The 25,446-nt window shown below is 48.5% G+C and overlaps 9 protein-coding genes across 9 annotated transcripts; 5 read left to right on the top strand and 4 right to left on the bottom strand.

Moving 5' to 3' along the window:
• Positions 1–10: 10 nt before the first annotated feature.
• F5Y00DRAFT_13085 (MCM-domain-containing protein) lies at positions 11–2,679 on the top strand. The gene is made up of 3 exons (XM_048004210.1): positions 11–410; positions 469–1,877; positions 1,939–2,679. The coding sequence occupies exons 1-3, from the start codon at positions 147–149 to the stop codon at positions 2,432–2,434; spliced, it is 2,169 nt and encodes a 722-aa protein (XP_047867508.1). The 5' UTR covers positions 11–146; the 3' UTR covers positions 2,435–2,679.
• Positions 2,680–2,934: 255 nt separating this feature from the next.
• F5Y00DRAFT_259583 (uncharacterized protein) lies at positions 2,935–4,717 on the bottom strand (the record flags this gene model as incomplete). Its single annotated transcript, XM_048010904.1, has 2 exons — positions 2,935–4,238; positions 4,294–4,717. 2 exons carry the CDS (start codon positions 4,715–4,717, stop codon positions 2,935–2,937), a joined length of 1,728 nt encoding a protein of 575 aa, XP_047867509.1.
• A 505-nt stretch (positions 4,718–5,222) lies between these two features.
• On the top strand, positions 5,223–6,757 carry F5Y00DRAFT_230144 (NPCC-domain-containing protein). Its single transcript, XM_048006863.1, has 2 exons — positions 5,223–5,780; positions 5,832–6,757. The coding sequence occupies exons 1-2, from the start codon at positions 5,530–5,532 to the stop codon at positions 6,412–6,414; spliced, it is 834 nt and encodes a 277-aa protein (XP_047867510.1). The 5' UTR covers positions 5,223–5,529; the 3' UTR covers positions 6,415–6,757.
• A 3,523-nt stretch (positions 6,758–10,280) lies between these two features.
• F5Y00DRAFT_13104 (uncharacterized protein) lies at positions 10,281–10,989 on the top strand. Its single transcript, XM_048004214.1, has one exon. It carries the CDS (start codon positions 10,458–10,460, stop codon positions 10,938–10,940), a length of 483 nt encoding a protein of 160 aa, XP_047867511.1. The 5' UTR covers positions 10,281–10,457; the 3' UTR covers positions 10,941–10,989.
• A 694-nt stretch (positions 10,990–11,683) lies between these two features.
• F5Y00DRAFT_230147 (amino acid permease-domain-containing protein) lies at positions 11,684–14,201 on the bottom strand. The gene is made up of 2 exons (XM_048006864.1): positions 12,821–14,201; positions 11,684–12,754 (listed from the first exon to the last, which is right to left on the bottom strand). The coding sequence occupies exons 1-2, from the start codon at positions 13,841–13,843 to the stop codon at positions 11,924–11,926; spliced, it is 1,854 nt and encodes a 617-aa protein (XP_047867512.1). The 5' UTR covers positions 13,844–14,201; the 3' UTR covers positions 11,684–11,923.
• A 1,801-nt stretch (positions 14,202–16,002) lies between these two features.
• Positions 16,003–19,270, top strand: F5Y00DRAFT_230149 (leucyl-tRNA synthetase). Its single transcript, XM_048006865.1, has 2 exons — positions 16,003–16,611; positions 16,668–19,270. Exons 1-2 carry the CDS (start codon positions 16,087–16,089, stop codon positions 19,104–19,106), a joined length of 2,964 nt encoding a protein of 987 aa, XP_047867513.1. The 5' UTR covers positions 16,003–16,086; the 3' UTR covers positions 19,107–19,270.
• Positions 19,271–19,421: 151 nt separating this feature from the next.
• On the top strand, positions 19,422–21,483 carry F5Y00DRAFT_230151 (S-adenosyl-L-methionine-dependent methyltransferase). The gene is made up of 3 exons (XM_048006866.1): positions 19,422–19,622; positions 19,675–21,178; positions 21,267–21,483. The coding sequence occupies exon 2, from the start codon at positions 19,680–19,682 to the stop codon at positions 20,886–20,888; it is 1,209 nt and encodes a 402-aa protein (XP_047867514.1). The 5' UTR covers positions 19,422–19,622; positions 19,675–19,679; the 3' UTR covers positions 20,889–21,178; positions 21,267–21,483.
• Positions 20,974–22,692, bottom strand: F5Y00DRAFT_267746 (carbohydrate esterase family 1 protein). Its single transcript, XM_048012120.1, has 5 exons — positions 22,011–22,692; positions 21,915–21,944; positions 21,735–21,859; positions 21,267–21,649; positions 20,974–21,178 (listed from the first exon to the last, which is right to left on the bottom strand). The coding sequence occupies exons 1-5, from the start codon at positions 22,317–22,319 to the stop codon at positions 21,060–21,062; spliced, it is 966 nt and encodes a 321-aa protein (XP_047867515.1). The 5' UTR covers positions 22,320–22,692; the 3' UTR covers positions 20,974–21,059.
• A 944-nt stretch (positions 22,693–23,636) lies between these two features.
• On the bottom strand, positions 23,637–24,462 carry F5Y00DRAFT_259590 (uncharacterized protein; the record flags this gene model as incomplete). Its single annotated transcript, XM_048010905.1, has 2 exons — positions 23,637–24,020; positions 24,268–24,462. The coding sequence occupies 2 exons, from the start codon at positions 24,460–24,462 to the stop codon at positions 23,637–23,639; spliced, it is 579 nt and encodes a 192-aa protein (XP_047867516.1).
• Positions 24,463–25,446: the final 984 nt, after the last annotated feature.

The raw sequence follows: 25,446 nt of genomic DNA on the forward strand, positions 1-25,446 counted from the left end.
CAAATTAAATCTTTCAACTCTCAACCCCTCGATTCATAGTCACGAATCACGATAGTCGCTAATGATCCAAAACTTCATGACACCCAGTTCAACTATTACGATTCTCTGAACAAAACACTCAAGAACATAAATACTCGGTGTCCAAGATGGATCGCCAATCAGTCTACTCAGTTTCCGTCTTCCAGTCCAACTCTGGACCAAACGAAGATAGCCGGCTGCAAATACAGGAACAGCTTGTAACTTTTATCCTCGAATTCAGACACGACAACATCTTCGTCTACCGAGATCAACTAAGAGAAAATGCGTTATTAAAGAAGTACTATTGCGATGTTAACATTACCGACTTAATCAAGTATAACGAAGAGCTTGCGCACCGAATAGTAACAGAACCCGCCGAGATTATTCCTCTCGTATGCCACCTACTGCTTACTGAGATAGCGATCTAGATTAACTAATAATATATAATAGTTCGAAGGGGCCCTCAAAAAATGCACACACCGAATCATCTTCCCCCACGACCCTAAGGCCGTCATCCCTGAACACCAATTACTCCTCCACTCCAGCGCAGAAGATGTCTCGATCCGGAATCTGGATTCTGATACTATCGCAAGACTTGTTAGGGTGCCTGGTATCGTCATCGGCGCCTCCGTTATGTCTTCTAAGGCCACAGAGCTACACATACAATGCCGAAATTGTCTACACACGCAGATGATCCCCGTTCTAGGTGGATTTACCGGTGTAACGCTTCCCCGAACTTGTGGTCGCCAGAGACCTCCCAATGACCCATCCGAAAAATGTCCTCTAGACCCTTACTTTATCACTCACGAAAAGTCCAAGTTTGTCGATCAGCAGATTATAAAGCTCCAAGAAGCCCCGGACCAGGTGCCCGTAGGAGAGCTTCCACGACATGTTCTCATCTCCGCAGACCGATATCTTACGAATAGAGTCGTTCCAGGGTCAAGGTGCACGATAATGGGCATTTTCTCTATCTACCAAAACAAGGGTTCCAAGAACTCGTCTACTGGTGGCGCCGTTGCTATAAGAACACCTTATTTAAGAGCCGTGGGTATTCAGACAGATATGGACGCCACAGCTAAAGGAAGCTCAGTCTTCTCTGAAGAGGAAGAACAGGAATTCATGGAACTTAGCCGAAGGCCTGATCTCTACGACGTCATGGCTGATTGTATTGCCCCGTCCATCTATGGTAACCGAGATATTAAGAAAGCCATACTATGCTTGCTGCTCGGAGGATCCAAGAAGATCTTACCTGACGGCATGAAACTAAGAGGCGACATAAACGTGCTCCTCCTTGGTGACCCCGGTACAGCGAAGTCGCAACTGTTGAAATTCGTTGAGAAAGCTGCTCCTATATCTATCTACACGTCCGGCAAAGGTTCCTCGGCAGCTGGTTTAACGGCTTCCGTGCAGAGAGACCATTCGACGCGAGAGTTCTACCTCGAAGGCGGTGCAATGGTATTAGCAGATGGTGGTGTGGTATGTATCGATGAATTCGACAAGATGCGAGACGAAGACCGTGTCGCGATCCACGAAGCCATGGAGCAGCAAACCATCTCCATTGCCAAGGCAGGCATAACAACGATCCTGAATGCACGAACCTCGGTCCTCGCGGCGGCCAACCCCATCTTCGGCCGATACGACGACATGAAGACGCCGGGCGAGAACATCGACTTCCAGACGACCATTCTGTCCCGTTTCGACATGATCTTCATCGTCAAAGACGATCACAGCAGAGACAAGGACGAGCGCATCGCAAAGCACGTCATGGGCATCCACATGGGCGGTCGTGGCCTCGAAGAGCAAGTTGAGAGCGAAGTACCCGTCGAGACGATGCGGCGGTACCTCAGCTACTGCAAGTCGTAAGTCACGCCTATTTTCTTAACTGTCCCCATAGCCAGCAAACGCTAACCCATCTCCCAGCCGCTGTGCCCCTCGTCTCTCTCCCGAAGCCGCCGAGAAGCTATCCTCGCACTTCGTCTCGATCCGGAAACAAGTCCACGCCTCCGAACTCGAAGCCAACGCGCGCTCCAGCATCCCCATCACAGTGCGACAACTCGAAGCCATCGTGCGTATCACAGAGGCTCTCGCGAAACTTACCCTTTCCCCCATGGCAACCGAGCAGCACGTCGACGAAGCCATCAGATTATTCCTGTGCTCGACCATGGACGCCGTCACGCAGGGCACCGCAAACCAAGGCGGCCGCGAGCTGAACGAGGAAGTCGCGCGCCTTGAGCAGGAGCTTCGCCGACGCCTGCCTATTGGGTGGAGCACCAGCCTGGCTACCCTACGCCGCGAGATGGTGGAAGGAAAGGGGTTCAGCGAGCAGAGTTTGAACCGCGCGCTTATGATACTGCAGAGACGGGATACGATTATGTTCCGCAATCAAGGTGCGCAGGTATACCGGAACGGTGCTTAGAGCGGATGAGATGAGGTGGTTTAAATATGGCCTATGTGATTCATGATGGAAGCTGCTTCGTTTGGCTGGCTCGGCGTTCAGGTTGTGCTCGACAATAAGGGTATCGACGTACGTGGTTATGATTCTGAGATGCAATTTACATGCGAGTACGCCATGGTAGTAATTACGAACGACGCGGATGTTGAATAAAGAAATTACTTACTACGTCTTATCCACGACATTGTGTTTAGTATAATTACGCCACGATTACGGACATATTTGAAGAATTAACAGAATAGTTACCTAAAATTCAATCAGGGTATGGCATAGAGATATATCAACGGCGCTAGCAGTTTACTATCTGCCTCTTAAATCACGATAGACAAAGGGTCGTTCCGTCCCCTCTGCCTGATATAAGAACCACCTAACCAGCCACAGGAAAATAATAAATGAAATCTTATCCCATTCTCGTCATCATCCAACTTTTTATCATAGCGACCCCTATAACGCAATCGTCCAGCCTACACGTAAGCAATCGTATTATCCACCCTAACAGTACCGACAACACCCAACGGCGCTTCCCCACCCGCAACCGCAGGACCACGGGCCACGATCTCGCCGGCGTAGCTCTGGTCGGTGATCTTGTGGCTTTCCGTATCTCTGAACAGAACCTCGACGGCGCTTACGGGGGGTCCAAAATGCACGCCATTTCCATCGCCCAGCACGCGGTAGTCGTTGAATTGAGTTTGGGAGACGGCGCCTGCAACTCGAGGAGCAGAAAGGGCATAGATGACGCGGGCGCCAGTAAACACGCGCAGGTCCGATAGTATCTGCTCTGAAAGTCGAGGGGCGTCGGTGCCTGCGGGGTCTGCGACGTACAAGAGGCGGAGTTTGCCGGGTTTAGGAGTTGGAGTTGGGGAAGAACCGATCTGGGGGTGCAGGGAGTCATTGTACGAGGCGAGGAGGGAGGCTGCGGGCATAACACCATTTTGGACGAGACTGCGCGTCTGCACCCAGTGCGAGGCACGCGTAAGGAGTGAGGCATCGACTTTGCTTTTAGTCTCTTCGTGAGTCTTCTTGAGGGTTTGGGGGGTGGCGACGACGATGGTGGGCGCGACACCAGTGGTGGCCAGGATCAGGTCGGACGTAGTACCGGCGACAGAGTTGAAAGCCACGGAGGCATTGGAGTAGAGAGCTGCGAGTGTTAGGACTAGAGGGAAAGACGCCGATAGGGAGGCGGAAGACAAGAAGAGATCGGCAGGTGAGAAGCGTTCCTTTTGAGGGATTGCCGTGAGCTGGGCCGAGATGGCGGAGACAAGGTTTCCCTGGGTGAATCGAACCATCTCTTCAAGAGTGCCCGACTTATACTGCCAAAAGACGACGACATCCTGGATCTCAGCCTTGGGGTCGACCGGGGGCAGTTCAGTACCAGCCGTGACAGGGTTGTCGTTCAGGATATCTTGCCAAGTAGATACATTGACGCTACCACCAACACCCTTAGGGACCTCGTTCCAGTCGAGATGCTTGTTACCCTCATCAACTACCCAAATAAGCTGGCGAAGACCCGGGTAACTCGAAACAGCGTTGTCGAACGGGAAAGCACCGGGTGCGGTAACAACGGTGTCTGCGCCAGACCTCTGGAGCATCGAGATTATCGCATCCTCTGGCTGGTCAAAGGGCAATAGGATTGCAGTCAAATTGTAGAAGCTACAGGCGAACAAAGTTGCAATAAACTCGACAGAGTTAGGAAGATATATAGCCACCTTCTTCCCACCTTGAGAAGTGATGTGCTTTCCAACTAGATTAATCTGTCGTGTGATATCGTCTAGATTAGGTTGTTAGTCGTAATTCGTGTTCCAAAACTAAGAGGGTTGACCTACTGAGATCATGTTCGATGACTTTCTCGCTTCCCAGTACCGTGAAGATGCGCCCCCTTGTCTTGGGACCGCTTTCATCGGATGGACCGGATACGGTTCTACGCCAGACATCCCTCAGGTCTCCGTCTCGACCTTGGGCCCATTTCGAAGCGCCCGGATCTTTGACATTCAAACCGGTATTAAGAGGTAGACCATGAGGAGCTGAGTTGCCGCGGTAGACAGGTGATTCTCCCTCATTCCGGACTGGCGAGCTTGAAGCTTGGCGAGCGAGAAGCATGGGGTGGATATCAGGCTCAACTCGGTTCATGATAGAATATGTTAGGAGCAGCACCAAGGCCGTGGCAATTAGCGTAGAGTAGCCATTCCACTGGGTCAAGAGGGAGCTCAGTCCCTCGTCGAACTGGGTCAAAAGACTACCAGCGCTCATGTTGGTTAAGAGTTAGATATCAGCTCTTATATTGCTGATATCAAGTTACGATTCAGTAGGTTTCCCCTCGAAAGGATAGATAAATAGGTTGCAACTATGGCTAAGCCATTAAACGGCGGAAAGATCGAGGTCGTAAAAAAAAGAAATAGGAGGTAGACTTGAGGAAAGTCGGAATCCTTTCTAGATGTATCTGTCCGCGATCTAAGTACAAGGCATCCCGATGAGGTGAGATGCTTCGGTGGGGACTTGGAACTTGGGACTTCGGACTTGTTAGAGAACTGTTGTCAGCCCTGTGACGCAAGGAGCGTCCGAGCCTAAAAATGATACTAAGGCAGGTACCAAAGTACCATGGCCCGTGCGTCACAGCTCCCCTGAAGTGGATCTTGGCGCTAAGATTGCGATGCTGCAGGTAGGTTTGATAACTGATGACTAAGAAATGTAACAGTAGATTTAGGTTGTTTTCGCAAGTGCCTTGACAACCAAAATCACCCCCCAAAGAAAACAAAGCAGATTCATTCCATCAGACGTAGCTTACCGACGAACGACGAGGGCTGCGCTCTCGGCGCCACCGTATTATACTAACCTCAGGTACCAACTAACAGAACAGGTAGTTAATAGCAGCAGATAAATGACATTCGATTGACTCCACTCTGAATTCAAAGGTCCTTTCTCCTTTCTCTTCTGCAGAACGAGGTCTTACTATCGGTATTGTTTCAAGACGGCAGCCCACACACGTATTCTCGACACGACACGATATTCGGTTGATTCGTCTGTACTCTCGACTTCGAGACACCAGACCAGCCATAACAATCATGTCTTTATCAATGGCAAAGACGATCGTCACCCCCAAGAAATCAACACCCGCTGAGCCGCCAGTCACGGACAGCCCAGGCACATGGCAACACCCGCGTCTGCAAGAAATTATCCGGCGGCAGGAGGCCACTACATTCACCGATGGGAACGTCAAGCGCATCGCCGTTAATGTCGTCGTGCTCATAGCATTGATACTTCTCCATTCTCTTCTGGCGCGGGTACTACCATCTAAGAAATCGTTCCCCTACGCGTACGCTTCCATATCCTAATCTAACCAGCTCAACGATACTAACTTGCGCAGCGTCTGGAATTATTCGCGATACGCGTATTGGACAGTTCTTGCCATACCTCTCTTCAACATCGGCACGAATCTCCTGCCTCTGCTCAGGCCCAAAGATGATCTATCCGATATCCCCCTAACCCCCGCCCAGCGAAAACTACTAGGCCTACCACCGACCTCCGCGCCGCCTACTCCAGGCTCCGCATACAGCACGCCGCCCCGCTACTCCCGAACCCCTTCAATCTCCGGGTCTGCGGGCAGCAAGCGCAGCTTCTCCAGCTCTCCTCGCAGCTCTGTCTCTAACTTCGGCAGTTCTAATGGATTCAATGGAAATGGAAGTTTCGCCGGATTAGCGTCTCCACAGAGCCCCCTACTACAGAAAGCCATGAACGGTGCGCGCCGCTCTTCGATAAGCTCCCTAGGATCGCCTAGTCCTATGGGTGCCAGCACAGGATTCTCCTCGTTCTACGGCGGAGTCCCCGACAGCCCCAGCCCCAGCCCTGCAAGCGGGAAGAGAAGTACGGTTGGGTTGAACAGCAAGTGGCTGTACGAGAGGGGACGAGACCGCAGAAGTTCATCAGGCAACGCGTGGTTATATAACTAGGGGAGAGGATAAGCAATGTAAGGTATAATGCGAAATACCAGCTTTCGCTACACTCATGAGCCGCGCGCGTGTGAAAATTAAGTATAGACGTCAATACAGACGAGACTAATGCAACGCGGGATATGTTATAGCATATTGGAGTTTTGTGGACGTAACTGAGGTTTGCCACGGCGGAATAAGCCCGGAGTTGTCTGTTGCTGGTTATCATAGCAAGTGCATAAAGAGTTAATCGTGGTCCTGGTAAGAGGCAGCTGTGTATGTCTTGTCCCATTTAGTTACCTACTAGCATATCAATATCAAAATGAAATGACCAGTTGATATGCTAAGAGATACGATAGTTACTATCAATTTTAATAAGAGCTGTCGCAACTTCTTGAGACTTCATTACATGGGTACATGTAAGTGCCTACTCAAGATAGAACATTACATTAGCGTCAGTATATAAGATCCTAGGACCGTATTGATACCGTAAATATATGATTTATATATATGAATGGTTCCGCGACTCAGTACGAAAGAAGCACGGTAGCTACATCTACCAACGGTATTGGTATCAAATGGTATTTTTGCGATTAAACGGTTTAGTATATCGAATGGTTTTTCTTGTGCGAATGGTTTTTCCCTTACGAATGGTTTTTTTTTATCAACGGTTTTTTTTGGGAACCAACGGTTTTTTTTGGGAACCAACGGTCTTTTTGCGGTCCTAGTACGGTCGGGGAAGGTGCAGCACATAGGTAGGTAGGTAGGTAGGTAGGTAGGTAAGTAAAAAAAAACTTACTTGCATATACTACTGTACGTACTTGCCTCAATACAAGTATACTATACAGCAGTAGTCATTAAAGTAGGTAGGTAGGTAGGTAGGTAGGTAGGCAGACATTATATTACTTTCGAACACGTTACGGCTACGGCTACGAGGTTAGGTACTATTCAAATAGACTATTACATACATACATACACGCGTATAGCCTGTAATTACTTAGGTATATAAGGTGGCATTCGCGACTTCCTTACTTGATTACCTACTAGTATTGCACCTTCCCGGACCGTAAAAAAACCATTCGTTAAGAAAAAACCATTCATACATATATAAACCGTTCGAATAGCCAACCAAATATATACCATTTAAACCAGTACCGGTTGAAATATTAAAACATCTGAGCATTCAAATAGTATTAGAGCCTCAAACGGGAGATCTACGGTTTGGTCCCTATTTACTGTAAATGTACGGTACCCAGGTCTTATATCCTGACGCTAATGTACCTTCTCCCGAGAATACTCCTTCCCTTAGGTATCCGGGCAACACCTATTCTAACTTGTTCTAAAAGGTAGTTGCCCCAGATACAACTGCAGGCTCCTACACAAAATTAGGAAACAGCTGCTCCTCGATGGAAAGCACGAGCAAAGCAACTACGACGGGCGTTTGGGTCATATATTTAAAATCTAAACCCCAGACCTTCAGCTCTACAATCTTTACACTTACAACCACAATTCCTAATGAAGATTTTTCCTTACTCTTCTCATCCACTCCTATTTAATCAACATCCCGCTCGTCCTTCACGTTTCAAAGTTTTGATCGGCGATAACTATTCTAAACAAAAATACATACAGAGGATTAAGACATAAAACTATTAGTTATATCCTTCTTAAACATATCACTGCCTCAAACCCAGGACCCATTACAACCTAGAGAAAGTCATCCAGTACTTAACCGAGATCAAACCAGATCAACAACCATCCGAGACAAAATTATATACTAACGTCCGAAATGCCCTTCAAGCAATCAAAGTATATCGAGAACAAAACGATTATAAGTTCAACGGTAAGGTACCTACCTAACACAACAGTTTGTGCAACCCGCCAACAAATTCCAGTCGGCAAACGCTTCCGCCGATCAAAGTGGAACAAGGCGTGAATATACCAGGGAATATACTTGGGGGCGGCACGGTTGAAATCGTCAACAGTAGAAATAGCCCAACTGCTGGAGCGGCGTCAGGAAGCCGCAGTACGGAGAGGATCAGCATTGCGAACATAATCTAATATTTAGTAAACTCTTATCAAAACGCCGTGCCACCCCAGAGGAGACGGAGCCCCGCGAATTCGTTTCTGGTCCATCCAGAGATTCAGAGCTTCATATTATCAAACAAGCGTTCGGAGATCGGAGAGACGAGAACAGCGTGACTCGGTCTCACCGAATAATCTTGCTCAGGGCAAGCCCCAAAAGATAAAGCAGTCATTGTTCGCAACGATACAGACTCTGAAATCGCCATCCCGAATAATAGCCTCATGGGACACCTAAAACCACTCTAGCAAGGTCATCGAGGCCAACTCATCGATGACGATCGCGCAGCGCAGTTGGCACTGCGCAAACCACTGCGCAAACCACCGCGAAAAGATACTGAGTCCAGACAGACTGCTTGGTTCCGCAGGCGACTTCGTCGCCTCCAAGACGGCTCAGTAAGGTCTTTGGGCCAAGATAGGGTTAGGAACGCTAGCGTTGTTTATACCTTCAACCAGCAAAGCGTTAACTTGGAACTATTCAATAACATGACTCAGTAGAATCAACCAAATCAATGTGGTTGTGTAGATCAGCGAGGAGGCTATCGCGACAACTACCGCCCTTCATACCAACAACAACCACAATGGACTGCAGACAACTAAATATCACTCTCGACTATCCTCGCATTCCGACAGGGGCGGACGTCTTTACTGCAAAGGACTTCTTCACGGGCTTCAGCCGAGTAAGATGCCTGATAATCGATGGAGGGTTTAAGCCTACATGGCTGATTTCGAATATCCTCCAGAAGGATACTACCTAAATCCCGAAGAGTTTGAGCCTCCACCATTCGAATATACTTCTTCGATGGAAAACGAATCCTCTGCATCGACTTTGATGTCTCCCGCAAGGGCATCGGTGTGACTGTCTATCATGTCGATGAAAACACACTTTCTTCGTTGATGAAAGACGGGAAAATTTTCACCCACGCCGGACTTCATTACGCTAAACTCGAAAGGAAACGCCAAATGGAGCAACGTTCTATCCGACCCAAAGCTGTCGAAGAGCGTGTTTAAGTTCAGCATCTGGATTTTGATCCAAAAATCCAAAGCTTTGGTATTACAGTAATAATTCATTGTCCTAGCCCCACGGACAGCGATACAGCCCATCGCCTTCCTCTCAAGAACATTGTCTGTTGCGGAACAACAATATTGGCCGACGGAGACTCTCGGGGATACTCATATTGATTCTCTATTCAACATTACTTGACACGGTCATTAGCCCCTAAGTTAGGGGAAACAATTGTATTTCATCGGTTCCAAGACTGGAAACGTTTTACCCGTCAAACAATCAATTGAGCGAAGACGAGGCTACCATCCCGATCCAAATCAAATATACTGGAAACCTGCAGTTCTTCCTCGGGAAACTAGGGCTGAGGCCCTTGCTGAGGCCATCCTGTATTTCATAAGTTACCGCGTGAGAGACGCTGGGCTAGAGCCAACCTCAACAGAAAGTAAAGTTTCGGAAACAGAATATCATACGAGCCTTGATATTAAGTAAGCATCGCCTCCTTTTCCTATTCTCAACCTCATCATCCCCTTTTCTTATCCTCAATCTCATCGCCCCTATCTCGACGTTTCTAACGCGTACAGTGGAAGGCCATGATCAGAATTTTCGAACAGGAGATCGAGATTGACCGCCCTCTCTTCTTCCCAAACAACACCATCGCGGAACGTTGTCGATGGCCCCGGATTAAAACCACAAACTCGATCCAGAACATGGTCGTAGACGTTAACTTTTAGTGAGAGCTGCAGGGTCCACCGCAAACTTCGGATAGAGTTATGCAACGGTACGTTACACCTTATATGTGTTTATATATATTTAACAATATTTAGGGTACCGTTAGATGTGCCCGAAAAGCTTGCCCTTCCTATACAGACCCACTCCATTTCATGCTTCTTTATAGGACGTGTTTGTCGAACGCCGGACACACCGCCACGCGTTCCTATCTATCCTGAACAACCATCCGACAACTTTGTATATCCGCATCATGGAGGTCCACTTCTACCTTCGCAGGAAAGCCACGGGAAGAGACATACTTTTGCCCAGAGGAGCTCTTACCTTTTATATATTCCTTTACCTTGATAGTTCCTCACAGAACAGAAATCGTTGGGCAGTTGCAAGTAGCCAACTCAACTTCCAGCCTGGACAAATGATTTACTGCGCAGGTGGCATATTTGGTCAAATAAAACAGAAGGACGTGGTAAAAGCAAGCTTCCAAAAAGGAACACCCGTTGCTGAGTCCCCCATCTTCCTTATCATCCCAACTGTAAACCTACGCCCAGCAAATCCAAACACTGCACGGCCAACCTTGGATGCCTCAAGTAGCTCTAAACCGGCGAAGTCATACGTCGACTTCAATTATATTTTCATCCTCATCAGTCATCTGGTGGGTCGAGGTGATATCACAGTATCCCACAGCGCCGCCAGCTGCACTTCTTGCTGCTGTGGGGGACGGCACTTGCCACTGTAAAGGGCTTTTCTTCGTCGTTCTCTTCCACCGCGTCATCCCGTCTATCCCCTGTTTCGCAAGGATAACCAGCACTACATCATCGTATAAATACAGCATTTGCTACTCAGCGCCACCACGATTGTTTACACTATGGAATTTCATACCAGCAGTCTCCACAGAATGCATCCTCGATTCACCGATATTCTCCTCGTCGGGTTCTGGCGAGGGTGTGCGATTGATAGTACTGCTGGCTTCGCTACTATTCCGATGATACATATCCAGCAGTTGTCTGTGTCGACCAGACACTATCGAACGTTAACTTTTAGTGAGAGCTGCAGGGGCTAATCCATACAACCCAAATGCTTTATCAACGCTAAGTAGGAGCACGTATTCATGGACTACAGGCTGGATGTCTGCATCGTATTCGTTTTAAGAAGCGAAAATTACATTATTCCGCATAAGACTCAGCATAACCATGAAACTACACGACGACGTCGAGTTGGCCTGTGAAGGTTGGCCCTAGCTTTTTGAGGGCCGTGATCCAGCCGCTGAAGACGAGAGGTTCAGGAAGGAGCTTAGATGGCTGTCTGAGTGGCAACCACCATTAAGACGCATGAAGACGATAAGACAGCTCGTAGAAGCATTACAGCTTAGTTGATGCCTACCTATCCTCATGCTTTTCATCGCCTATTCTACGGACTTAGAATAAAATGTAGCTCTAGATTAAAATCCAAACTAGATTATTTATTCTTCATAGCCCACTAAAGCAGTTGCTTGTGTCATTATTTCTATTGGCTCATTCATATTACACTATAATGCACGCGACTATGCAATATACGCTATTTACTGATACCACCAACTCGAGTCTACAAACTGGTATGTATGACACCATGTACTCCAGTGGCCCTTGGTGCTCATTCAAAATGCTCGCTATGTCCAATTGCTGAAACTTTCATAAAAAACGCTCCTCCTAAGCAGTTAGGATGTTAATGTTTAGTCATAGCTCATTTCCGCCATCGTTTCCAGAACTTCCATCCCGTCGCTGCATTGCCGGAGCTAGTCTCCCGCTTGGAGACCTGGTCCCGACCCTGTATCCTCCAAAAAAATACCGGAATCCCAGATAGGACAAACGTAATGACGATGAGCGTCTTCAACGGCTGAGCAAATATCGCGCGGCTGAGTAAGAACAAGCTTACGCAGCAGAATATTATGGGAGTCGTAATCCACGTCTTGTATGGCCGCTCCAGCTGCGGCTCCTTCACCCTTAGGATGATCAATCCCAGAACGGTGAGGAAATAGAACGAGTATCCTGCTACCCCATAAAACGTAACGAGTTCCCCAAATTCACCAACGATCACATATATAGCCGTCAAAGTGCCGTTCAGCGCTAACGCGTACAACGGCGTAAAGAAAAGCCCCGTTTCTTCATCGCCGATCATATTGTGTAGTCGTTTAGAAAACCAATTCCTCGTCCTCGTAGTTGCCATGCCGGGTTCCCGAGAACCTATACCCACACGGCTAATGATGGCCGGGACGTAACCCTCCTTAGCAGCGGCATAAACAAGCCGGCTGCTAGTAAACGTAGATGAGTTGAGAGCGCCGAAGCAAGAGGCGCTAACGATCAGTGCAAAGATAAGTGCGCCGATGGGGCCAAATACTTTGTTGCCGAACATAACGGCAACAGTATTAGTGGAGTTGAGAACATCTAGAGGTAAAACGAGAAAATATGAAAAGTTGGCGAGCAGATAGCAAATGATAATAAGAGGCATCGCCGTGTGAATTACACGCGGGAGATCCCTCGAGGGGTTTCGAAACTCGCCAACTACGTAGTTCGTCTATGTTGCGATAGTTAGCTATACTGAACTGCCAGGACTCTTCTCATCTCCGAGGTGAAGACTCACATTATCCCAGCCGTCATAAGCCCACAGTCCGGCATACAAGGCAACAGCCCAATGGGTCGCGTCCGTGCTCGTACCTTCAAACCACGCGTGATTCTTCCAATCCACGTTAGCTTTGCCAGAAGTGGAAAACCCAGTAAGGGCCACCACGATCCCACAAATAGTAACGCCTATCAAGGCAATGAATTTTAGGAACATAAGCGTGTCGTTTACGCGGGTTCCAAGCTTGGTCGATATGCAATTCAAGAACGTCACGACGAACAATCCGGCAAGGCCAACACTCTTGTTGATCCAGGGGTTTACCGTTTCTGCTTCTGCTCCAATCACGGCGCGCACGAGGTACTCGCCCATGATGATGGCGATTATAGCGGCACTACCGGGCTTGAGAACGAGGACTGCTACCCACGTGAAGAGAAAACCAGCCAATTCACCCATTATTTTGGATAAATAAGCTTGCGCGCCTCCGTTGAGAGGAATGGCGCCCCCCAATTCTGCATAACTCGCCGCGCCCGTCCAGGCGAGGACGCCTGATATCACCCATACGATCAGGGATGCGCCAGGCGAGCCAACATTTACATTGACCTGGCTTGGAGACGAAAAGATCCCCGACCCAATCACTAAGCCTACAATTAAACCCAACCCGTTCAAGTACGTCAGCGTTTTGTGTTTTTCTAGCGAGGGTCCGCCCAGCCCACCATGGCGCTGAGCGGCTGACGTAGGCGCGCCTAAGGGGGCATAACCAGGAGCGGTAGATGAGGAGAGAGGGAAGAGATTCGCGGCGTAGTCGAAGTTGGAATTGACCGAGTACGTTCTTCCGTGACCGGATCTCAAATCGGAACGGCTCGCGGGATTATTGTAATCTAACGGGTCGTCTTGCTCGAGCGAAAGTTTCCGCGAGGAGGATAGCGACGCTCTAGAGTCTGTGTCCGAGTAGGTATCGGGACCGCGACTGGAGGATGCTAACGAGGCTAGTTCGAGGGAATCCCGAGCGCCTGGGTGGAGGGCGGACGAATATTGAGCTGGCATCGCAGCTAGCTGAGGTTATGTCGGTACCGGCAAAAGATAGTGAGTTCGGCTATTGTCTATTTTCTATGTCGTCGAAGAGGAATCATGGTCGGTTATAAGTGGTCGCGCACGTACGGAGGAAATTCGTGGCGTCAAGAGCTTGTGATGTCAGACCTTCAAATAGCCAAGAATATCTGTATTAAGACTTGGAATTAAGAAGATGCAATGCTAATATTGAAACAAGAGTTTCTATGATTATCTTGAAAAGCCCAAGCCAGGAAAATAGACTGGACAGGTTATTGTAGGAGTCTATGTAGAAGGAGGAAAAGGCTGAAAGGGCTGAATAAACCAAATGACTACGGAAGATGGAACAATGAGATTGCGATGGGTTGTTTCTGGATCTTCCACACGCCCCCCCACAGCTCCTTCCCCTTATTCAAGTCAAGCAATGATAGGGAGGTCTGTGCGGGACCAAGTAATAATTCAAGTACCGGACATAATCCTTGGCGCATGATGGTTACCTTACCCAGTGATTACCTAATATCGATATACGATAGGTACATATAGTTTCATTGCTTAGGTGCATATATGTATGTACACAAGCTCTTATCATCAAACAAACACCCTAACGTTGTCTTTGTTTGAAGATAGGGGTGAATAGACTTGTTCACCTTCGCAAAAAGGTTTGTAGCTAAACCATATGATTGTCATGGTTGAATATAACAAGCATGTTTGCATTGTCGTTGAATACTTATATCCCTATATATACGCCCATCAGGATGCATTCAAATGAGACTAATCACAGCTTCGAACAACAAACTTAGAAGATACACATAATACAACTTCGGACAACAATCTCAGAAAATACACCTAATAAAATAATACTAATCTACCTTTATAACCGGTCTCCAATATGTCTCTTAACAGCAACACCGAGAGCCACTCTGGCGAATCATCTTCTAGTAACTCTTCGCGCAGCTCTTTTGTCACCATCCTCTCCGGCAGCACAGATGCCCCGGATGTCAACCCTGGGGTAGTAGCACTTGTCAGCTCTCTCGTAGGCCGCGAGGTTAATTTTTCGGAGCAATCAGAAGAGGCTAATGAGATTCACAAAGTGATTCTCTTTCAAATAACGAAGCTTGTCCGCCTGTTAAAATCAGAAGGTACTTCCCCCTTTGGCGACGATGCCGATTCGGGGACTGCTGATAGACAGGTCCAAAGCATTCCCCTAGGCCGCGTAACCGCAAAAGGTTGGATCAAGAAACTTGGTCGCGCATGGACTAGAAATTCGGCGATCTCTTCGCACCTCATGAGGTTTGACGAGCTCTACCCTGACTGGGACTCTGAAGACAACTTTAAGCTTGCGCGGGTTTCAGAGATGGTTTTCCATGATATACATGCAGTCCAGCAAGATCTTCAACAGTTGTTTAACGACTTTCCTGATACTTCGGATGAGGAAGACTTTGATGTAGAAGATGTTGACCCTCTGTACCCCGATTCAAGCGATGACGAAGACTCTGAAGTAGAGGATGTTGACTCTCCGAACCCCTTTTTAATCGATGACGAAATTGAATGGAGTGATAATGATGATGGTGACTGGATGAGTATGGTAAATGCTATAAGAAACAGGGGGACACATTGAGGAAGATCTACTTCATCCCTTAGATGGTAAGTCCGACCTGGGAGAAGCCGTTTAATTAAGTTAGGTACCTACCTAAATATATACAGATAGTCGTCATTTAATGTTTACAATTGCAAAAGTTTAGTTTTGTTACCTACTTCTTAATAATACAGACAAATTGTTAAAACTTACTACCATATTGTTCCTAGGTGATTGAACTATGATAACATCTCTAGATTCCTTAAGTAGCTGGTATGTGCTGATAAGAATAGGCCAATATTTACCAATGGAATTAAAGCCAAGTTCGTCTTTATCTAAAGCTTATGTCTGGGTAAAGCTCTTCACAATTCATGATGTCTCTTATATTTTATTTTAAAGGTTTCGAATGATCGGATAGTTCTATAAAGATGCACTTATCGTGTGAAAGAGATGGATGGGCACATAAACGTATTATTACCTATGTAACAAACGGAGAAAGTGCCAATTACGAGGCATGTTGATAAGATAACAACCTTGGATTGTTTTGAATAATGAATAACAGGTAGAAGCCTGAAGCTATTCGTCAAGCTCACAAAATTCGTTATATCATTATCTTCAGCCAGCAGGCTCGTTCTCGCAGGGCAGCGGCCATGCGAGCTACCCGATGTATTCCGTTGTAAGAAATATTGCAGGTCGGTCGGGACCATACTTGAAGCTTAAAACCGTATGGTCTTCAAGTTCTCGATCATGCATTCTTCGCCGGACGTATGCTACGGCACAGCTCGACTTACCTGCTTTAGACCGGAAATGGCGTCAAGCTTCGAGGCGCGGCGAGCGCCCCGGAGAGGGTGGCCAGCTTCGTGGTGAAACAGGTGGTGATACTGCTTTAAAGCGTGATAATTCTCAGTCCACCAGCAACCATATGTACATACTTTCTATGTTCCCGTATCCCTCAGGCAACTTACATCTCGGCCATCTTCGTGTTTACACCATAGCCGATGTAGTAGCACGATTCTACATGTTACAAGGCCGTGATGTTCTTCTTCCAATGGGCTGGGATGCCTTCGGGTTACCTGCTGAAAATGCAGCAATTGAACGCGGCATTGACCCCGCTGTCTGGACGAGGGACAACATTGCTCGTATGAAAGAGCAGCTCGAGTCGATGAATGCGAGCTTCGATTGGTCACGGGTTCGTTCAGATATACCATGATAATATCAGGGCACCGAATATTAATAACCACGTAGGAATTTGCAACATGTGACCCGGAATTCTACAAGCACACGCAGAAAATATTCCTTCTCCTTCATAAGCACGGCTTTGTGAGTCAGCGGAAAGCGACTGTGAACTGGGACCCTGTTGATAAGACCGTGTTGGCAAACGAACAGGTCGACTCAGATGGTCGATCATGGAGATCGGGCGCAAAGATCGAGCAGCGCGAGCTTGAGCAGTGGTTCTTCCATATTACCAAATTCAAGGAATCGTTGCTACGAGATCTTAAGAAGCTTGGCGAGGATGATGCCTGGCCCGAGAGAGTCTTGACTATGCAGAAAAATTGGCTAGGACGCACAGAGGGTGCTTACTACGAGTTCCTCGCCAATACCGAGGACGGAAGACCCGAGTCTCACAAGGTAAAGATATACACAACAAGACCAGAAACTATATTCGCAGCCCAGTTCCTCGCTCTCTCCCCACATTCGCCTATCGTACAAAGGTTAGCACAAGATGATCCAGAACTTCGGGAGTTTATAGAGCGCGTAAAGGATCTTCCCCCTGATACCACAGAAGGTTACCAGATATCACAACTAAATGCAATAAGCCCACTTTCCTCCCTCAAGGACGTTCCAGAAGAAAATCTCAAACCTCTTCCGGTATATGTTGCTCCTTACGTCAGAGGAGATTATGAAACCGGAGCAATTATGGGAGTCCCAGCCCACGACGCAAGAGATTTTGCATTTTGGAGAAGGCATCGCCCTGAAGAGCCACTAAAATATGCTGTCTCGCCCGACTCAGACGGATCTATCTCTACCCTCAAGAATGGGCCTTACTTAGAGGCAGGATTCTTGACCCCTATTACTGGTTCTTACTGCGCAACGCCCTCTAGCGCTGCAGCGAAGGATATCGTCTCTCAGATCAAAGCTGCATCCAATCTCGCAGAAAGTAACACCAAATGGAAAATCAGGGACTGGTTAATTAGCAGGCAGAGGTATTGGGGGACTCCAATTCCTTTCATCCACTGCAATACGTGCGGCCCGCAGCCTGTCCCCGAAGATCAACTTCCAGTCACCCTTCCCAAAGTCGATCATCACTGGGAAAGTGGCCGTCCCGGTAACCCTCTCGAGTCCGCCGCCGATTGGGTTAACACCTCGTGTCCAAAGTGTCACGGCCCAGCCAAGCGAGATACCGACACGATGGACACGTTTGTGGATTCTAGCTGGTACTACATGAGGTTTGCAGACCCCAACAATTCAGAGGTCCCGGTGTCCGAAGCCGCGGCAAAAAGCCACCTCCCAGTAGATATCTACATTGGCGGAGTCGAGCATGCGATTCTCCACCTCCTCTACGCTAGATTTGTGTATAAGGCAGTTATGAGTATTTTGTATCCCGAAATGGGCGTCACTAATAAAGAAGGTGGACATCTTAATTCGCCACTAGACTTCTCAGGAGAACCTTTTAAGCGACTCATCACCCAAGGCATGGTACATGGCAAGACGTACACGGACCCTGAAAGCGGGCGCTTCTTGAAGCCAGACGAAGTAGACCTATCAAATCCTTCTGAGCCGAAAGTAGTGGCGTCAGGAAAGACCGCGACAGTATCGTTCGAGAAGATGTCCAAGTCCAAACACAACGGTGTAGAGCCGACCTCCTTTATTTCCAAATATGGATCTGACGCTACAAGAGCTCACATCCTCTTCCAAGCACCCGTTGGAGAGGTTTTGAACTGGGACGAAGATAAGATTTCTGGCGTCACGCGCTGGTTGCGTCGAGTATACGACTTTGTCCAGGGCATTCGAAAATCAGGGGAATTTGAGTCAATATCCAGTACTAACTTCGATGGGAAAGCTTATTTCAACCGCTCCGTAGATGAAATACAAAAGATGAACGAAAAGGAATCAGCGCAATGGGCTGCTGATGTGGAGGTGTGGCGTACGACGCAGAACACTATTGCATCCGTTACCAATGCGCTGGAAAAGGTCTACCCCTTAAATACTACGGTATCAAGCCTGATGGGCCTCACAAATGTACTCGTCGAAAAGCAGCTAGCTTCGGATATAATCAAGCGCGAAGCTACACGGCGGCTTATACAGATGATGGCGCCCATCACGCCTGCATTTGCTGAGGAGTGCCGGAGCATCCTTGCGCCCAACAGCCGAAGCATATTCGCCAAGGGTGAACGCAGTTGGCCTACCCTAGACGGATCGATACAGCTTCTAGGACGAAGCCACGTTTCTTGCGCCGTCCAGGTAAACGGTAGGGTGCGGTGCGTGGTGGATATACCAACGAAGCCAGCAGAGATCGCAGATGGTGGTGATGAATTCCGCGACTGGGTTACAGAGGAGATCCTCAAGTCACCGGAGGCGCAGGCTAAGCTCGTTGGCGATCTCGACATCAGGAAGGCGAGCAAGGTGTTCCCCGTCAGAGGCGGCGCGGTCGTCAATTATGTTATTCCAAAGAAAAAGGTGTAGATAAAGGGGATAAAGGAGTACATGCTTGATTAGATACCCAGCTCAATGCTTGGCTAGACGTGTATAACTACTAAAGATAGATGAATGTATATAATAGAGAGGAGTAACATATGGAGCACTTCTGGCCGATGAACCTCTACAATATATATTCGTTTTGGTTGTAATCGACCCCCTATCAAGAATAAGGGGTGCTGAAGCTGGCGTATACGTATAGACACATTAATCGTTAACCAATAGGCGTGCTCAATTCTATTAAAGTGGGACTGCATAGTTAATTCCTAGAGAAACCATCGAGACAAACCACTAACTTAGGTAGGTACACCACATCACGGCCAAGCCTGGCGCATATTTATACTTTGCTTTTCGAGCTTTTATATGTTCGTAGAGCCGAATGCTGGAGTGGTTTTTTTCTTTTCCTTTTTTTTGGCATAAATTTGCCTTCAAAGTCCGTCTCATCTAGTAGTAACACAGGGCTTATACAGCCAGATTGGCTTACCACCACCAAAAGATAATTTCGTAATACATCCTTCCATCACATATCTTATTCACATATCTTACTTCCCTATAGTTCAAATGCCACGGCTCTCACCGCCGGCCATCCGGCGCTTACACGCCAACACGCCGCTCCTGGCCGCTCTGCTCCCCACTTGCAAAACCCTGAACTCGGCGCACAACGAGCTGCGCTGGATCCGCGAGCACGTGTGGTCTTGCACCCTCGCGCCGCAGTTCCAGAGCATCGCAGAGGCTAAAGGCAACGACGAGAAGAGCAGGAATGCCCTGCTCCGCCGTCTATGCCGCCTCAGGGGCCGCGGGTATCCGCTCCAGTATATCCTGGGCACCCAGCCCTTCGGCCGCCATATCGATATTAAGTGCCGTCCCGGGGTCTTGATCCCGCGCCCCGAGACGGAGGCTTGGACTACGCATCTCGCTAAGCTTATGCGCAGGGCCTGGAAAGTGAATAGGCATATGAAGGGGGAGGGGATACATGCGCATCTGAGGATTCTCGATCTGTGTACAGGTTCCGGTTGCATCGCGCTGCTATTGCATTCCCTCTTATTCCGCAAGTTTCCGAAGATACGTGTCCAGGGGCTCGATATCGAACCTAGGGCCGTCTCGCTGGCGAAGGAGAACCTCGCGTATAATGTAGAGCGCGGCTTGCTCCAGCAACAAAATGCCGACGCTATCTCGTTCGAGGAGACGGATATCTTCTCTGCGGACTGGCTCGCGCCGATCCTCGAGCAAGTGAGCTTTTCTCTTACTGATAACCCACGAGGCAGACTACTGCACTCGGAGAGAGGCGCCGTAGATATACTCGTCTCCAACCCGCCGTATATATCACGAGAGGGGTTCGACCGCGACACGGAACGTTCGGTGCGCAACCACGAACCCCGTCTCGCTCTAGTCCCGGAGCCGTTGGCGGATAACCCGTCATATGCGACTGTCCTGCCCGAAGACGTGTTCTACGCTAGGATTCTGGATGTCGCAGAGATACTCCGGCCGCGGTTTGTGGTCCTTGAGGTGGGCGACTTGGCGCAGGCTGTCCGCGTGGTGCAGATGGCGCGTGAACGCAATAGCGACGCAGAAGAAGTCGAGATATGGAGAGATTGGCCGGATATGCAACCTCGTGAAGGCGAGCCGGAGAGCGTGGACGTGGCCGGTATGACTGTGCCGGTCAGGGGTAGTGGTAATGGAAGGGTTGTGTTTCTTCGTCGGCTTAATTTATACGAATATGAAAACAAATCCAATCGTAAAGCAATACAAAGGCCCTGGAATATATGTTAGGTAGGTTAGGTAGGTACCCGATCTTTAACACGACATATATTATTATATACACGACGGGAGCGGTATTTACAGCTAATAGTATACAGCCAGCTACCTACCTATGTACCCTATATATATATACGAATATTACTCCATCCCCCCAAAAATACCACACGGGCGCATCTACTCTCTTCACGGCTTGGTGAACTTATCGAAGAACTCCATGATTATCTGCGACGCCTGGATATGCGTCGGCCCCTGTCCCGCCGCCACCTGCGAGAAGTTGATCTCGGTCGACGCCCAGCAGTGTCCTGCAGGAGGTATCAGAATACAAGCGAGTAGACACCACACGTGTAAAATCCAAAGGACAGGAAAAGAAAAAAAATAGGTTAGACTTACCCATATCATCGACCTTCCAATGCTGCAACACGCCCTCCTCGCCCCCGCAGTTGTTCCAAGTAGTATGATGCACGTCGCCACCAAAGCTATCCTCGACCAGCTTCGCGCCGTCGTCGCACCCGTTCCGCTGCGCCCACCACCCGAGCCAGGTCGGAATACTCGGCTCCTCGCCGCCCTCGCCGTCTCCCCCGTCGTAGCGCACGCTGCCGTCCGCGCCGCCGTGCACCTCGAGCACAGGCAGCGGGCTCCGCGCCGGCGTGCAGGCCCCGTGCGTAGCGTCGTTGTCCGTGTAGTACGACCCCGAGGCCGGCGCGAAGGCGGCGAATTGCCCCCCTACGTCGCTGCACGCGATGGTGTTGACGAAGCCGCCGCCGATGGACATGCTGGTTTTTTCTTTTTGTTAGTATTTGTGTTGTGTTAAGTAAGAGATGCGGGATCGTTAGATTGGGGGAAAGGAAGGGGCCGCACCCCGTGGCGTAGATCCGGCTGTCGTCTACGCAGTACGAATCCCGGACATCATCTAGCAGGTCCGAGACAAACTGCAAGTCCTCTTCCACCGAGACCTCGGAGTAGTTTGCGCCAGCCCAGGCGCCCTAGGGTACTGTTAGACACGGCAGTTCATTGGAGCATGGGGTGTTAGCGACTTACGCCGACACCGTTCGGGTAGACCATGATTTTCTAGGCAATTCTTCTGTCAGTAATCGTATTCTATAAACACGCGAAGTTATAAAAAAAACCACATACATCTGCGCTAAAGCTGTCAGAGCTCAACCCAGTATCCACCTCGAAGAACAGCCCTATACTGCTCGAGCCGTGGAAGCCGAGCACGACCGGATACGGCGTCGTCTCGCTGTAGTTCCCCGGCGTGTGGATGAAGTAGTTCCGCCCACGCCCGCTGCTCGTAAGGCTATTATATGTCGTTACGCCGGGGAGCAAATGAGCTTTCCCGCACCCTGCAGACCCTGCCGAAGCCGCTGTTGGAGTTGGAGCTGCGGCGACAGGGGTGCCGAGAACGGTCGCGGCGAGGATACTTGCGAAAGTAGAGAGCTTCATCGCGCTATCTGTATTCTTCCTACGGGTAAAGAATGAATGAATGGATAGGGTTAGGAAGAAAAGGAAGAAGAGGGGGAGGCTCACTTAAGCTTCTTGGTCAAGCTCATCTGATCCAGGGGTTCGGGTGTTTATATACATATACATATACATATACATATAAGAGCAGCATCCATTGTTAATGCAAGATCGGCGGTACCGATCTATATTTGTCGATCCGCGCGCACCGAGGGACAGGCCGCGATAGGTTACGCTTACTACCTGCCCGAATAGTCAAGGCACACCTACAACATCTGGTTGGACGCGGGGGCATATTAGTTTCACGGGGAATGTAACGTTATTATTGTTATTATTGTTGTGAAGGAGATTTAGATGCGTGATGATGCTTATTGTATTATTGTGTGTGTACCTATCTAAGGTTGTAGAGGTTTCTGTGTTTATATGCTATCCCACTACTAAAATGGAACATGGACCAACTGCCGTGACTTAGGTTGCTACCTCTTCCCACATTACATAAATACCTAACTCATACCGCATAATGCAAAGATGAACTGGGCTACGAATATCCGTACCATTGAACAATATGGAGACGGGGCGAAGATGTTTAGCTTCATATCATCATGGCTCTGGGAATCAACCATTTCGTGATGATGTGAGCAAGTAGTGTACACCTGCTATGCTTCTGCACGAAAAACAAGAGCCTTAGCCAGATTAAGACCATAGTATCCGTGTAGACAGTTTATTCTTTCTGGACACTTTGAAGCCAGGTTGCGATTTCCTTAGGAATAGTACCTGATGCCGTTCTGATCTTGGATTTGTTCTGGATATGGCAGCGGAAGTATATGGCAGTGAAGTTGCCGTCTTTTGACTTGGTGTATGCGTAGTGCGAAGATTCTGCGTCCGCGAAAGGATCCTTGTGTTGTTATTATTATGATAGTCTTGATAACTCGGCGCACCTCTTTGTGTTGACTTGATTTGGTGAAAACTGCTGTTCCATGTGATGTGACTCCTTTACATACATTAGTTAGGTAGATTAGGTACATGGTAGGAGTTGGTAGGTTAGAGTGCAACCCTTCATCATTCGGATTTCGACATTTTGTATTTCTCGCCTCGACTTTCCATCTATTGCGATCATTTCCCTCATCATCCGTTAAGCTTCCATCTTTAGATGGGAAAAACCAATGCGAGCTAGTGCACAATTATGTGCCCAAGCCGACATCGAAAGATTCGGTATCAAACTCTTGCTTAAGTTAGGTTATTATCGTAGGAATCCGGGGGCTTGGTAGGTTCGTCAAAATCCGAGTTATAGTAGACCTTAGGTTATGAGTTGCGAGCCATAGAACCGACCAAATCAGCCTCGCAAGAAAGTCCATCGCTTATAGTAGGAAAGCGGCTACCAAGACAAACTCGAACAAAGGTAGTAGAATGATATTCGCAACCACGCCACCCGGCACCCGCCAGTGCATCTTTGGCCTGTTGGCCGCGGCGATGGCGAAAAGCACGCGGAGCGCTTAGCTCACAAATACCGATAAGGCGCGCCGCACGAAGAGTGGGGGGCCTTTCGGACGTCTCTTCTGCGATAAGGGCGACACGAAGCCACCATAGGTAGACTTTGAGCTGGAGTATGAGCGCGAGCATGATGACGCCCGACCAGTGTCTGATCGCCGTTGCCGTATTCGAGGGGAGTGGGGTTGCCACTGAATCCTGTGGTAGATGGGGTCAGTACTTAGTCAACTTATCGAAGGTAGTTGCTGTTAAGTGACATCATGTGCTCGTTTGCAACCATATTATTCATTTCAGGCAACAGTCATGAGTGTTACTCGCGGTATGAAGGCGGGGTGGAGGAGGAAGGGGGTGAAGTAGGAATAGGGTAGTGCCAGTAGGAATAGTGCAGCGTAGGCAGTGTGGTAAAGGTAGGTGATAAACAACATTCAAGTAAAATAGTACTTACTGCAGTGACACCACATATAGGCAAATAACATCCAGACCAGTCCGAGGGAATCAGGAGACCTCGGTGACACCTCGACAATCTCATGTGGTAGAATATGCGGGCTAGTAGACTGTTGTTGTCGGTAGCCACCAGGACATGGACAAGAAGGATGGCTGCAATTATTATTGTCCATGTTGTTAGAAGGTATATGTCCATGTTGGAAGGTGTATAACCATTGTTGTGAAATGGCGTTGCGTTGACGGGATTAGATTAAAGGAGGAATTGAAGGAGGAGTTGGAGTAGAAGTAGGCGAGGGAGCAGAAGATTTTGTGTAGGGAGTGGAAATAGGGATAGAGTTGATGTAGTTAGGTTAAAGTAGAAGTAGGCGAGGGAGTAGAAGATATGGATTGTGTAGGAATAGAAAGGATAGAATAATTGTTAGTTTCGAAAGAGGCGAGAGCAGCCTTCGGGCAACCGCCTGGTTTCGCGGCCTGTACTTTGTACGCCTTAGTAGCCAATAGTGTAGTTCCCACAGCCGCATTCATCAGCGATGTGTTGACGGCGATGTGTTGACGGATAGTTAGCAACACGGCACCACACCACCGTCATCAGCGATGTGTTGACGGCGATGTGTTGACGGCGATGTGTTGACGGCGATGTGTTGACGGCGATGTGTTGACGGCGATGTGTTGACGTATAGTTAGCAACACGGCACCACACCACCGCCGTCCGCAGGCCACGCTCGTGTCCCACGCCCCTGTCGACGGTAGGTCGCAATTATGGCTTAGTTACTGAGACGTTTTGCACAAACCGTATGATTGCCATCCCTGATGCCTAGGGATAGTTGTGCTGCAACGCCAGCCTGGTCGGTACCTTTTCTTTTCCCTTTTCCTGGCTTCAGACATGGTTGCTCCGCCAAGTGTTGACTGAATGGTGTTGCGTACATCTTTTAACTGTAGAGAGACGTTAAAGTATTAAAGTATATGTCCTTAATGTTGGATGAAAGGAGTTAATAAAATAATTAAGTGTTATTAAGTTATTATCGGATGATTGAGTTGTGTTGCGCCATTAAATGGAGGCTGGTTTAGGTTAGGTAGGTAGTTTGGTTATGAGTTGAAGAGAGAAAGGAAGGAAGAAAAAATTATCTTCGGCGGCGGCACGCGATTCTTTAATAGTGCCCGGAAAGGCCTCACTTCACCG

The sequence above is a fragment of the Daldinia vernicosa genome (genome assembly GCF_022497035.1).
Source record: "Daldinia vernicosa strain CBS 139.73 unplaced genomic scaffold F5Y00scaffold_10, whole genome shotgun sequence".
NCBI classification, from domain to species: domain Eukaryota; kingdom Fungi; phylum Ascomycota; class Sordariomycetes; order Xylariales; family Hypoxylaceae; genus Daldinia; species Daldinia vernicosa.